General features: G+C 35.8%; 2 protein-coding genes across 2 annotated transcripts; one reads left to right on the top strand and one right to left on the bottom strand.

Moving 5' to 3' along the window:
• Window positions 1-1393: 1393 nt before the first annotated feature.
• On the bottom strand, window positions 1394-3751 carry LOC133285806 (uncharacterized). The gene has a single exon (XM_061483088.1). It carries the CDS (start codon window positions 3749-3751, stop codon window positions 1394-1396), a length of 2358 nt encoding a protein of 785 aa, XP_061339072.1.
• Window positions 3752-11280: 7529 nt separating this feature from the next.
• Window positions 11281-13357, top strand: LOC133285823 (large ribosomal subunit protein eL8y-like). Its single transcript, XM_061483113.1, has 7 exons — window positions 11281-11298; window positions 11395-11445; window positions 11559-11760; window positions 12360-12529; window positions 12622-12750; window positions 12834-12926; window positions 13021-13357. Exons 1-7 carry the CDS (start codon window positions 11296-11298, stop codon window positions 13150-13152), a joined length of 780 nt encoding a protein of 259 aa, XP_061339097.1. The 5' UTR covers window positions 11281-11295; the 3' UTR covers window positions 13153-13357.
• Window positions 13358-14300: the final 943 nt, after the last annotated feature.

Genomic DNA, 14300 nt, shown 5'->3' with positions numbered 1-14300 from the left:
CTTCAATTATTTCTTCCATGACATCAGCATTTGCATCATCAATTGGATCAAAGATCAAATCAATTTGCATTGGATCTTGGGCTTGTGATGAACTTGGGCCTGGGCCATTTGAAGAACTGGGCTGGTCTTCTTGTTCTACATACCCATTAAGTTCTTGGATATGTTTCAGCAACGTCTTCTTGGAACAGGGATCTAATGGATAATCTTTGAAATATCCCCAAAGGTATGCAATATTCTGAGACCAAAGAATTCCATCAGGCCTTTGCCAGTAAGGTCTGTGAATAATGAAAATGGCAGTGATCTTTGAGATCTCTTCTTCAGTTTTTTCTTCTTGTTCCTTTGCTAGAATAATCTTGTGTAGTTCTTTTCTCCACCATGGTATAGGAGAATACCATTCCAACAAAGTCCATAAGAAAGCATCTACTGCATCAGGAGTTATAAGAATCTCATAAGCCCTTTGGACTTTAAGAGCAAGAGAAACTGAATAATTAACTGTGAGACACCAAATGCACCAGAGTGTGTTTTCTGAAATATCTCATCCTATGGCAGGAAAAACTTCTAGGATGTGCAGGAAAGGAATTTCTGAGTTGAAGACAGAGGGAATAATCTCTTGTGTCTTTTCTTTTCCTATCTTATAACAGTAATAAAAATAAAAGTCTTTGGCAAACTTTTGGATCTGGTAGACTGAGGTAGGTTGGCCTAATTCTGGAGAATAGGCTCTTTTTTGTTTGGTTGTTCTAGGTAATGGCTTATTTATGTATATCAGAGGAAATGGGACACTGGCTATGCTGGAAATGACCTGGACAGGGGCTTTTGGTTTAGTTGATCTAGAAGGTCTAGATAAGAGGTCAGGGATAATGTTATGGCTTTCTTTGATGTGTTTGACAGTGAAGTCATATCTGGAAAACCAATCTTTTAACCTAAGGATTTGAGGATCTGATGGCATTTTGTTTTTGAATTCCAGGATTTTTGGAAAAGAAGAATTATCCATCTGGACTTCAAAATTGTGACCTCGAAGATGGAAATCAAATTTCTTGATTCCATTCTTGACTGCCAGGGCTTCCTTATAAGTGGTATGGTAATGAAGTTCTGCATCTGTAAATTGACCACTTGCATGTCCACAGTAGTACTTCTTGTTTTCAGCTTCTTCAATGAGAACCGCTCCCCAGAAATGATCACTAGCATCTGTCTGAAGAATTCTTTTACCAGTACTGGGAATCTTCAGGGCTGGTGGATTCTGAGCAATCTTCTTTAGTTCCTTGACAGCTTGAGTTTATTCTGGACCCCACGGAGGAGGATTTTTCTTTAACAGCTTGGACAGTACACTGGTGTACTTTGCTGCATTAGGAATGAAATCTCTCACATAATTAACAATTCCTAAAAACTGTTGAATCTATTTAAAAGTGAGATTTTCATCAGGATATTCTGCAAGTCCTTTTGCAATGTGTGGCTGTGGCTGGTACATTCCTTTTGAGAAATGCATTCCCAGAAAATCAACTTCAGTTTGGGCAATATGGATCTTCTTCTCAGAGAGCATAAGTCCATGTTGATTAGCTAGTTCTGCAAATTGATTGAGCAGCTTCCTGTGTTCTTCCATATTTTTGGAAAAAAGAAGAACATCATCAATATAGATAAGAATTGTATCTAAAAGTGGAGCAAAAATTCTGGTCATTGCTTTCTGAAAAAGGGAAGGAGCCACTTTGAGACCAAATGGAAGTACTTTCCATTGGTATTGAGCATTCGGAATGCAGAAAGCAGTCTTATATCTATCAGCAGGATCTAATCCAAGTTGCCAAAAACCTGCTTTCATGTCAAACTTGGAAAAGATATGAGCATCCTTGAAAAGGATAGGAAGTGTGTCAACCTTTGGAATAGGAAACTTATCATCCTGCAAAAAATGATTTAGAGGCCTATAGTCAATGACTAATCTTTTCTTGCCTCGAATTTTTTCTGACCTTTTCTCCACATAAAAGGCTTGACATGCCCATGGAGATTTGGTAGGCTCTATCAGTCCTTGCTTTAACAGTTCTTGGCATTCAATTCTAGCCAATATAAGGTCTGATGGGGACATTCCTGGGTGAGTTGCTTTGGTTGGATTAATATCTTCATTGAGCTTAAAGGGAAGCTGTACAAAAAAGTCTTCATTCTTCCACAGAGGATTTGGATGAGAGAATTCCCCATGATTTTCTGTACACAGAGGTAACAGTTTCCCCTTGATATCATCAAGTTCAGGAGGAGCTTCAGAAAGAGCATATAATTTTGAGGTTTCTGAATAAGGCTTGAAATCTCTTTTGAATCTTATCCCTTGAGGAAGGATTTGAAGCTTTTTGGCTTTAGTGTAGACATCCATGCCTATCAAAATGTCTTTATCCGACAGACGAGTTCCAATCACATTTGTCCAGATAACACATTCAGGGAAAAATCTTATCCCTATAGGATGTTTAGTGATCAAATTGGTTCTGAATGCTTTGCCATCAGCAGCTATAAAATAAGTTGTCTCCTTCTTCCATGCTTCAGGAGGTAAGATCTTGGGATCCATCATCGATCTTGCAGCACCAGTATCCATGAATGCAATCACCTTTTTAGGATGACTGAATTTGGATGATAAAATATGAACTTCTACACTGGGCTTAGGTATTTCTGGACTGATGTAGAATACTTCATTTATAGCAAAAACTGGAACATCACTATCAGAATTAGAGGAGGAATCCTGTAGTGCAAAGACAGTGTCTTCATCTCCAGTGCTTTGTTCTGAGTACAAAGATTCTGCATCTCCTTCGTCAAGATTCAAAGCAGTTATCATTTTTACCACTTTATCTGATTTATTGGGGCAGTTCTTTGCAAAATGACCTTTCTTCTTGCAAATGAAACATCTCTGGCCTCTATTCTTTCCACGAAACTTCTTTTTCTTGAAGAACCTGTATTGTTTCTGGTTCTTTTTGTTTCTGCCTTTTTGCTTTGGATTATACTTCTTGAAATGGTTCTTTTTCTTTGGCCCACAATCATAATTGCTATCTTTGCATTTTATCTCCAGATAAGGCTTCTTACAGGCTTGAGTGTACTTTGACCTCTGATTCATCAGGTCAGTCATATACTTATGCTGCTTGCAGAGTTTATCCACCACTTCAAGAGTCAGCTGGTGAATCTGGCCCATAGTGAGGGCTGTGAAATCTTTCCCTTGAGCAATCGCCATCTTGTTAAGCTCTGGCTGAATCTCCTTAGGAAGAGAAGCCACATAAGTGTTTTTGAGGCTTGGATCATTGTATCCATTCAGCAAATAGAACTTCTGCATCATTCTTTTAAAATGCCTTTCAAGATCTTTTATCTTCAGAGAGCAGCACTTCATTTCAAAAAATTCTTGCCTATTTTTCTTATCAATTATGTCTCCATCTCCAATGAATTCTTGGTGAAGAACTCCTAGCATGCCAGAGGAAGTACCTACTTGGTGAAGTTGATCTTGTCTGACACTTCCCAAGTTGTGATACCATTCTTTCAGAGAACCAATCATTCTGGAGCAAAATTCTTCCATTACTTTGTAAGGGTCAGCATCAGCAGCTAACAGCTTAGTATCTATCCATGCTCCAAATTCTAGAAGTCTCTTTCTCCATAGGTGTGGAGAAATATCATCAAATGTAAACCAAGGTCCTCCAGAGTTTGGCTTCTTTGGCTGATTTCTACCAGTAGCATTATCTGCTTCAGATTCATGAGAATCATAGTATGTTTCAACTCTGGATTCTGCAGTTCTTGCCATCAGTATGCTAGTAATATTAGCATAATTAGCTTCTGAAAGATCAGAGGAATCTATCTCAGAAGAATCTATCTCATCTTATTGTTCTTCTTCATAAGTTTCAGGGGTGGTTTCAGGTGTTTGATGGTTTGGTTCAAAGGCTTCTTCAGAACTCTGAGATTCATCTGAAGAGGATGAGGAGGATCCTGTGGTTTCAGAGGATTGAGAATCATCTGTGTCTTGGGGTTCTGTTTGGGTTATGGCAAACTGTTCTTTGAGATCTACAGTCTCAAAAGTTCTCTTTGAAGAACTGGGATTATTCATACGGTCTGTAGAGTCCGAGGACAAGGAAAGAGTTGTTTCCATTCTAGTTCTGGATGAATGTTTTCTAGAAGTAGAAGGTTGTTTTCCTCTTTCTCTACTTTCTCTTTCTCTTCTAGGCTTATGAAGGCTGGCTGGTTGGAAAAGTCCAAGGTTTTGGAGGATGAGGGTTGGTCCAGAATTCTGATGGTTTTTGGAAAGGAGAGTAATAATTTGGCATAAGAGGTGGTAAAAAGGGGTTATAATTTTCTGCTGGTTCTGGCTTTTGTTGGGATCAGATATTTTGTTCAATAATCCTCTCCAGATCTTGAATTTCTGCTTTCAGCCTCCTTATCTCTCTATTCCTCATATTTGCTTCTGGAGTAAAACCTAGCTTTCTGATTTCTTCTTCAAGCTGGGCTATCTGCTCTATGTTCTTCTCATAATGCTTTCCCATCTTCTTTGAGAGATGTTGCAGACGATCCTCGACTGTATCCATCTGATTACAAATCTTTTCAACCTTAGTGTCGAGTCTTTTCAGAATAGAATTCTGGGCTTTAGCATTTTCAGTCTGCCAATTGAGAACTTCTTCAGCTTGACTTAAGGGCTTCAGCTTTCCGTCTGACTGAACTTCTCCTTGGTGAATCACAGGCTTAGTGGTGATTTTTGTGGTTGGGTCAGTATGTCTCTCTAGAGGAGGAAAATCATGTGGTGAAAACATCATACAAGGTATGGGTTCAGGCTGGTGTTTTGGGGACCAGGTTATAAGGTTAGGGTCATTTAGTGGTTCAGAAAGAAGTAGTCCTTCTTCTCTCAGAATCTCTAGACCTCTCTTATAGATCCAAAGAGGTTCAGCGTTTTTCTGAGTCTTAATGCCTACCCATGGACCATTGTCTGGGTCAGATCTTCTTTGAACAGGAGGAGGTGGTTTACAACGCCGCCTGCGACTCCTTGTATCTTCTTCTTCTTCTTCTTCTTCTTCTTCTGAAGTATCTCCTGTGTGCATCCAACAATCACACTCAGGATCACACATATTAGGATCTACATCCCATATGAAATGACCATCAATACGATCAGTATAAATGGGAGATCCATCCGGCATTATCCCATGAACAGGGATCCAATCCTCCTTATAACATGGAGATATCATCATAGACTGGAAGATGGTAAGAGTAGAACTGTTGGCTGCTGCATCAGGCTTCTTGAAGATTGTTCTGACGGTTCCATCTACAGATCTTCTGCAACTCGCCTCATGAGACTGGATGGGTTTGCTGGCTTTATGAATCTTTTCATAATTAGTCAGCCATTCTAAAGGGATCAATTCTGTCAGCTCTTCTCGAGATATCTTTCTCGGAATCTGGATAATGGAAGGTGTATCTTCTGGATTTTTGGCTATAACAAACAGGGCATCACTGTGGCTATTAGGCAGCTGGGGGAGATCAACAGTATGATCTTGAAGTCTATAGATCATCTGATGATGAAGAGTTGCTGCATACGCCTCAGAGACTTGATCAGCTCCTGTAAGCTGTATCTGCACCTTCAACCTTTTTGGCAAGGTTCTATCCTTCAGGCTTACATTGTAATTTGGAAAGATGGTTAAAACCACACTTCCCGCATGAAGGGTTGTCAACACAGTTCCAATCACAACATTTTCATAATGGATGAAGCTAGAGTCCAGCAGAGCAACACGAGCTGTAACGGGAAGACCTTTCCTTTCATGGAGTGAAAGGATAAGTCTTATGGCACCAAAATGAAGTGCAGTGTAGCCTTCTTGTCTCCAGTGAGCAATTAACTCTGTAGGAATCTCCAGATCTACATACTGCTCCTGAGAAGTGGCTTGTAACTCACACTGATCCATTCTGGAAGACTGGACGTATTCCTTCATCGTTGGTCTCTTGGTAGAGATCAACTTTGTAATGCTTTTAAACACAGATCTTTGTCTTTTGAAGATGTTGTAAGGGCTGAGCAAAGGTGGTACTGTTTCAAGGATTTTTGCATCTTCAGGGACATAAGAGTACTCTATAAGGTTTTCTATTTTTGAGGAGATCTTTGAGGGAATGTGTTTAGGAAGGGACAAGGAAGATTGTAACATAATAGGCTGGGAGTTATCAGTAGGGTTTGTGCTATCCATGGTTTGAGAAGTTTCTCTCCTACTCACCTCGTATAATATCATTACTATCTTTACTCTCTCTCTGGAAGAAACTCGAAGAGTTTCCTTTAAGCTGCCACCATCGGGCAGGGAGCCTGTCATCGGAGATGACATAGAGGTTGGCTCTGATACCAAATGTTCGTAACAAGTAACAGGTAACAAATAAACAAGGTAACAAGGTCAATATTATATTCGTAACAGGTAACAGGCTAAGGCCAGTCTGACACGTTTAAATACATGCTTGGTCTGTTAAAATCAAAGCTCGGCTCGGCTCGACCAGTTAACATCCCTAAACATGACCAAATGGTCAAAACTAAGGCTATAGGAATTGTAAATTTTCTCATTTTGTGAGTTTGTGGAATTTCCTCGGTAGATTAATATATATGGGAATTGAATGAAACAATTATTAGTTGTTGGATAATTCCTTGCCCTTATGTGAATTGGTGTATAATTATGTTTTGATAATTTGTATTATTAGGGAATATTTGACATGCCTGCATTCTATTTGGAACTACCACCACTGAGGAGGAGATCACCGGATCAGGAAGACTGGGTCTGGGTCTGGGAGAGAAGTACGGAAAAGAAGAAGAAAAACGATTCAGATTTAAGATCTAGTTCTAAATCTAGGCAGCAGCGAGTTTTTTTTTGGTGTTTTTTTTACACACCAAACAACATCTTTTCATGTGTAAATTTTTTTTTTTAAAAAAAAATGCAATGACCCCCTTTGACCCGGGAGTCATGGGTTCAACTGGGGGTCAGAGGGATCAATGTGCATACATGGTTTAGCTGCTGACCCCAACCCTCAGAGAGAGGGGGTCAATGACCCGGCGGGGTCGACCTCGAGGCTGGGTGGGATTTTAAAACATTGTGTTGAACCATATATGTGCTATATTTTTTTATACAAATGATATGCATGTGAAGTTTATCTTTGTACTGACATTAAATATTCATATGTAGATGCTAAAATTGTATTTACAAAGAAAGGAAAGTTTTTCTCTAGATTGGATCCACATTGGTGTTGTCCTAAAAGTTAGGACAAGCTTAGGACCTTCTTAAATTTATTGGAATAAGTAAGTGAGATGAATGCAAATCCTAATGAAGACATTTAAAGTTTATGAAATTCTTGTTGATAGAAGGAACTATGCTAATACATTGGTGCAATGGCCCATAATTGAGAATCCATGGAGCTTAAATTTTTCATGTTGAATATCGGTTGAAATGTCCTAATATTGGCAGCATGACTACTAATTGAACTTGGAAAATGTCATTTGAATTGTTTCACAGAATGGATATGATTAATGTAATTTTGCTACCCTATATAGATGGTATATAGCCATGTCGTCCTCGTAGGCTAGTTTTATTGCCTTTTAGTACTCCTGTAGTATGTATATTTAACTCTTTATTGGAGGTGTAATTCTGTTTCATAACTAGTGTCTTACTCGTGCGATGCACGGGGAAAAAATCAAAAATTTTGTAAGTTATGGTTGGTTACTCTCTAAAAGAAATCAAGAACTACATCTTGCTATAAAAGTCCTGAATGATACAATGGTGGACGTATAAACATGAAGGAGCAAAAATGAAAAATGCAAACCTTTTACTTCAAAAATATATGAAATAAAAATGAATTGTCTTGCTATTTTGTGCTATTTTTCAGGTTGAAAAAGCTACTGCATTCACATAGAATTTTGTAAGTATCAACCACAAACAAAATTCTGTAATTCAGAGACATCGATTATTATACAAATCAAATATAGTTTTGTACTCAACAATTCTTTCTTCAAATATAGCCACTGTACCACCCCAATATAATCATCGAATTTTTAACTTACATAGGGTATTTTTTTATTTTTTTTGGTAATCAACATATGGTACTTTTAAGCGCATGAGTAATTGCTTTAGCGGAAGACTTTATTTGCATTTCACTATTACCTAGTGTAATTAAGTGAGTAAACTTTTTCTTTTCTTTATATATATATATATATATATATATATATATATATATATATATATTGCCACATTTAATTCATTATTCAATCTCTTATTATTATCTGTACAGTCTCATACCTATACAGTGTTCTTAATTATTTTTCTTTAATCATAATTAATAATCAAAATATTTAACGTAACTAATATACAAATCATGAAACTGAATATACATCATATATCATACTGTAATATCATAATCATACCAAATACATACTGAAAGTAACATTCAACATATAAACTTGTTCATAGGCTACATATGTCTACCAAAATGGATGTCAACTATAATATGCATGATATCTACCCATGTTCCAAAACATATGTCAATATATAAAACTATTGAAAACTACTGCAACTGTATTTTCTAACCACTATGCATTGGCCTCTTGCCCTGAGTGGGCTCTCCTGCTACTATCGGAGTACCTGAAACATGTCCCCTAAGGATGTGCAAAATGTCCAATTGATCCAAACCACTTTAAAAACTGAACCAAACCAAATTAAAAAATCGATCTTTTTTAATACAATTTATAAAATATATCCACTATTTAATTTTAAATGTGGTTTGGTTATTCATTTATCAAATGGTTTGGATATGCTGGATAACTAAACCATATCCATTTAACAAAATATTGGCATGGATTCAAAAGCTAGCTATTGAGAAGAGTATGTCTGGTTCGTATGATGCGCATCAAGCCTTTTCAGAAGAAGCTGATGAGCTTGAATATGATATAGAGTGTAGAAATATTGTCAAAGATTATGATGGTAACACGAAAAGTAGCAACTTATACTCTTCAAACTCAAAAGTCTGCAGTGGAAGACATAGTTGTAAAACCCGACCCGACCCGGAATCCGGTGAACCGATCATTGGACCGATTCGGGTCCAGCATTAGACCGGTCATGCATCGACCCGATCAAATTCGGTCAAAATCCAGACAAAACTGGCCAAACCCGGTCAAAATCGGTGACCTAGTGACCCGGTCGGGTCATGCATTTAAAAAAAATCAAAAAAACAAAAATGTTTCATCTAGTAAAAAAAAATGTAGAACTCATTTTAAAAACTTTTTGTAATTTTATTTGCTAGTCCACTCTTCTACAACGACCTCAAATTTCAGCTTCTAATACTGAAGCAATTTGCGGAATAATAAATTAAGAGAATGTGACATATGTCATTTTAATGTAGTTGAATTTGAAAAATATGAGTTCAATGTCATTGAGATTTATGTTTATGGGGATTATGAGTTGCAATTTAAATTGACATAGTAATAGCATGTATTTTTATTTATTTTTGCTTCTTGTTTTTGAGTTTATTTAGTGAACCTTGTTTAATTCATTTTAGATATGGAGAATATAATTGAATTTATATGTTTATATTTATATATATTTTTCTATATCTATATATATTCGAGCCAACCGGTCCGATCAGTGACCCACTGGCTCGACCAGTGACTCAGTAACCCAATAGCCCGACTGGGTCGATGCCCGGATCGGGTTTAATAACATTGGTGGCAGAAGAGCGAGTTCTTTCTAAGGAAACCACATGTTCATTTCTTTTATATTCTAACTATGGCTTGGAGAAGCTTGAGGTTAGCCCCTATTATGGCTTAAATTTGGAAGATTCTTATTATTAGATTCTTCAATAAAATGATATTTAGCAACTGTAAATTATAGATATGCACTTTTCCTAAATTGCTTGCTATTGTCTGTGTTGAAGTTGCTCAAAACTGAGTCAAATCTGTATATGAGCTATAACTGTTCAATTTGTTGGACTTATTTTCTATATCAATCTCTCTTTGCATGTGCATGCACAATGTCTGGTTCTTGTTGGTGGTTTTTTTATAATTATATTTTAGATAAAATTTGATTGACATAATTTTCTTCAAAATATATGGAACAAATTAGTTCAGATATTTTTTGCAATAAATAAATAAATGTGCTTTTTATTTTATTTTTTGAAAATAGCATAACTCATCAAAAATCAATTTTAAATTTGTTATAAAACCGATTTTAATTTAATAACCAGTTTATGATTCAGAATCAGTTTTGATTTAAAATCGATTTTGATTTAAAATCAATTTTGATTTAAAACCGATTCAAAATTGATTTTCAATCAAATGCTGTTATAATCCATAAACTGATTTTGGAACCGGTTTGAAAAAATTAAAACCAATTTTTAAAGTAGAAAACCGATTCGGTTTGAAAATCAAACCATTTAAAACTGGTTATAATAGTTTTTATCATTATAATTTTTTAATCTTTTAAGATAAAACGATCGTTTTGACAGTAAATATAAATAACTTTTCTGCTTTCACTATATAAACATTAAAGCTATAATTAAATTACAATAATATAAGTGAGTAAAATTGATTATAATAGATTACATGTCCTATATTGAAATTTGACAAAAAAAATTAAAACATTTTATTTAAAATCATCATGAATATTTTCTAATTGTTTTATTTTTACCAAATTCACCCACAAGTGACTGTCTTCAATGTAATCATATATACACAAATAATTTCGTGCCTTTTTTTTAGCAATTTACTATAATATTTTTTTAATATAATACAAAAAAAATTATTATTTTAAAATCAGATTTCATTTAATATATTTAAACATAAAACTAATCTTATTATGATTGATTTTCAATCCAGTCACACCACTTTCATGCGATTCTCATTTATTTGACATCTTTGATCGTAAAAACACCCTTTCGATCTCAACAAAATAACTTTTTCACTTACTCCATAACTCTTTTCGTAACATTTTTATGTTAGAACAGTTCATAATTAACATATTAAACACAAATCAGTAATGTTCTTAAAAATTGATTATGAACATAACTATAAATACTTTTCAAAACACCTTCATTCACAGCTAATCCACATAAAAAATAAAAATAAAAATTAAAGCACCTTTTTTTTTTTTTTTTTTATATAAAAAAAAGTACATTTGGTGAGCTGGGCCGAAAACAGTTTGGGTCATTCAGATGGGTCTGGATGTAACCTGACCCGGCAATTCCAAGCCCTAGGGTTACATAATGTTTTTAAGTTCAGCTCGCAGCTGAAACATTAGGGTTTTTGGCATTGTGGTAAGTCTCCATTCATCTTAACCTTCAGCAACAACCTCACACAGAGCAATGGTGAGACCCCTCTTTCTCTCTCTATTTGCCGTTTGGATATGAATATATATATATGATTCATGCATCAACAAGATTGTGTTTGTGTTGACTTAACAGGCTCCAAAAAGAGGGGGAAAAGCTCCAGTGGTTGCTGCCAAGAAGAAGCAGGTGGGTAACATAGCTTAGGTTCATTCTCAGTTAAGGTTTGATATGGTGTTCGTTTTTTGTGTTTTTTTTAATGTTGGAATGATGAAGATTCGTGATTTTTTTTGTTTTCTCAGGAGAAGGTGGTGAACCCGTTGTTCGAGAAGCGTCCAAAGCAGTTCGGGATCGGAGGGGCTTTACCTCCTAAGAGGGACCTCACTCGCTTCGTTAAATGGCCCAAGACCGTTCAAATCCAGAGGAAGAAGAGAATCCTCAAGCAGAGGTTGAAGGTCCCACCAGCTCTCAACCAATTCACCAAGACACTTGATAAAAATCTTGGTAATGATCCCAAATGGGATGCTTTTGATTTTGTAATTGGTGTTGAACATAGTGCATTCTCTGCATAAATATCATATTAGCTGTCCGATCCAAGTATTTTAATGGGTCGGCATCAAAATAATGTTTTTTGAAATATTTGTAGAGTACTCAGTGCTTGGCCTTAACCTTCACAAATGTTTCATTTATTCCTTTTTATTATTGTGTTAGCTAAGGTTGTGTAAATTTTTACTTGCTATATAGGTTTATGACTTTTGATAGAATCATTTACCTAATTGTAATTATTTAAATTTGATTGGATCTAGCTTAATTTGTTCCCATGTTGAATGGCTTGAAATGGTAGTTGATAGGTCTAATAATGGTAGGAAACTTCGTAGCTTTTAGTTTAAATCGTTGCAAGCTTGTGAATCTTTGGTTATGGTGCTTGGATTGACCACTTGTAAGTTCGTGATGTGCATTATTTATTTGGGGATTGTTGCTGTATATGCAGGATACTCTATGTAATGGTTGTTAATTTTGCTGTTTTTTTTAGTTTGGATTGGTTGTGAATTGTGATTGCCTCGAGTTTGTGCTAATTGCTTTTTATTGAATGTACTATGCAGCGACAAACCTTTTCAAGATGCTCCTCAAGTACAGGCCTGAGGATAAAGCTGAAAAGAAAGATCGTCTTTTGAAAAGGGCTCAAGCAGAGGCTGATGGAAAACCTGTTGAGGCAAAGAAGCCTATTGTTGTTAAATATGGTTTAAATCACGTTACCTACCTTATTGAGCAGGTCTTGTGCCTTAGCATGAATGTTCATTTACTCTCTTACGTCCATGTGTTGTGATTTCTGACTGACATAGTTTTTATCTTTTTCCCTGGCAGAATAAAGCACAGCTTGTTGTGATTGCCCATGACGTCGACCCAATTGAGCTTGTTGTCTGGCTTCCAGCGCTGTGCAGAAAGATGGAAATTCCCTACTGCATTGTCAAGGGAAAAGCACGCTTGGGAACGGTAATTATTGTCTAATAGTATCAGAACTTTCACATGTGAATTTATAATTTATGACTTATTCAATTGATGTGCCATTTTGACAGGTCGTCCATAAGAAGACTGCATCAGTTTTGTGCTTGACAACTGTCAAGAATGAAGACAAATTGGAGTTCAGCAGAATCTTAGAGGCTATTAAGGTGGTTTAGAGTTTTAATTGTTCAACTGTGTTGTGTTTAATAATCTTAATCCATGAAATCAACTGAATCCATGTTGTCTTGTTTTTCTTTTCAGGCCAACTTCAATGACAAGTATGATGAATACAGAAAGAAGTGGGGTGGTGGGATTATGGGTTCCAAATCCCAAGCCAAAACGAAGGCCAAGGAAAGGCTTCTTGCCAAGGAAGCAGCACAAAGAATGACCTAGAAGTTTCATATCTTTGGTTATTTTAGAACTTTTGAGGTTGTTATTCTTCTATAATTTTGATGGAGTCTTATATAAGTTAAACGTGAGGTTTTCCTTTTCATTATGGTAGCTTGTAATCTGCAATGAGTGGTTTCAATGTTTGCACTTGAAGTGACTTATGTCAGTAGTTATTTTTAAGATGGAATATGTTTTTTGGTTAAGTAGCCTTGCATCTATCTTTTTATGATCAAGATTTTTCAGTTTTTCAACTAATTTTTGCTTTTACATGTTTCTTAACCTGTCAATTAAAATGTTTTTATACTAATTATCCGATCTTGTATAGAAGTAAAACTTCATTTATTTTAGATGTTAAACTTGTTGAATAATACGATACCATGTCAGTATCATCGTATACATGTGTAATGCATCAAAATTAAATTCTATTCTTATTTTATGTTTATAGTATAATTTTTAGATTTATCTGGTAAACATGATATGAATGAGGATGTTTTTAAAGTTAACTAGAATTAAATTTTAATAAAATGCTTGTGTCTCTTCATTACAATCAAGTTGAATAAATCAAAATTATTGAAAAAGCCCCCTTTAAAGGGAACAAATAGTAAATCTACCAGCATGGATGAACAATTTACAAGAAACAACTGTAGTCATGGTTCGAATTTAAAGAAAAGTGAATTAGCTCTCTGTTTTGGTTATGTATAATAATTCAGCCTTACTCTCTAATCTTGGAGCGTAAAACCGATCAGGGGCCGTGAAGAGGAGGACATACTAAGTAGAGGCACCAAGAATGAATATGGGGGCGTGATTTTCTCCAACACGACCATTGAGGGAAAATGATGTTAATTGTCCAAGGAAATATTTGAAGGAGATCTTACTAAGCACAACGGTGAGGATGATGAAGAAGATATTATGAAATGCGAAATTCTACTCCTTAAAATTGAAGGAGACGCTTGGGGTTTCAAAAAAGTCATTGGCCCGGATGGTCTCTCAAACTTCATTTGCACCAGAGTTTAACCTATAGGAAGCCAATATCACGAAGGTTACGGCTTGGGTAAGATTCCCTAACATCCCAAGTGAATTTCATGAAGGCCTCTTTTTTAGGATGATGGGTAATGGGGTGGGAAAAGTTACTAGAATTGATAGAACCACAT

Source organism: Gastrolobium bilobum, unplaced genomic scaffold (genome assembly GCF_033153095.1).
Source record: "Gastrolobium bilobum isolate Gb01-03AN ecotype WA unplaced genomic scaffold, APGP_CSIRO_Gbil_v1 utg1929, whole genome shotgun sequence".
NCBI lineage: Eukaryota > Viridiplantae > Streptophyta > Magnoliopsida > Fabales > Fabaceae > Gastrolobium > Gastrolobium bilobum.
The sequence above is the reverse complement of the archived record's forward strand: the minus strand, read 5'-3'. Positions and strand labels throughout refer to the sequence as shown.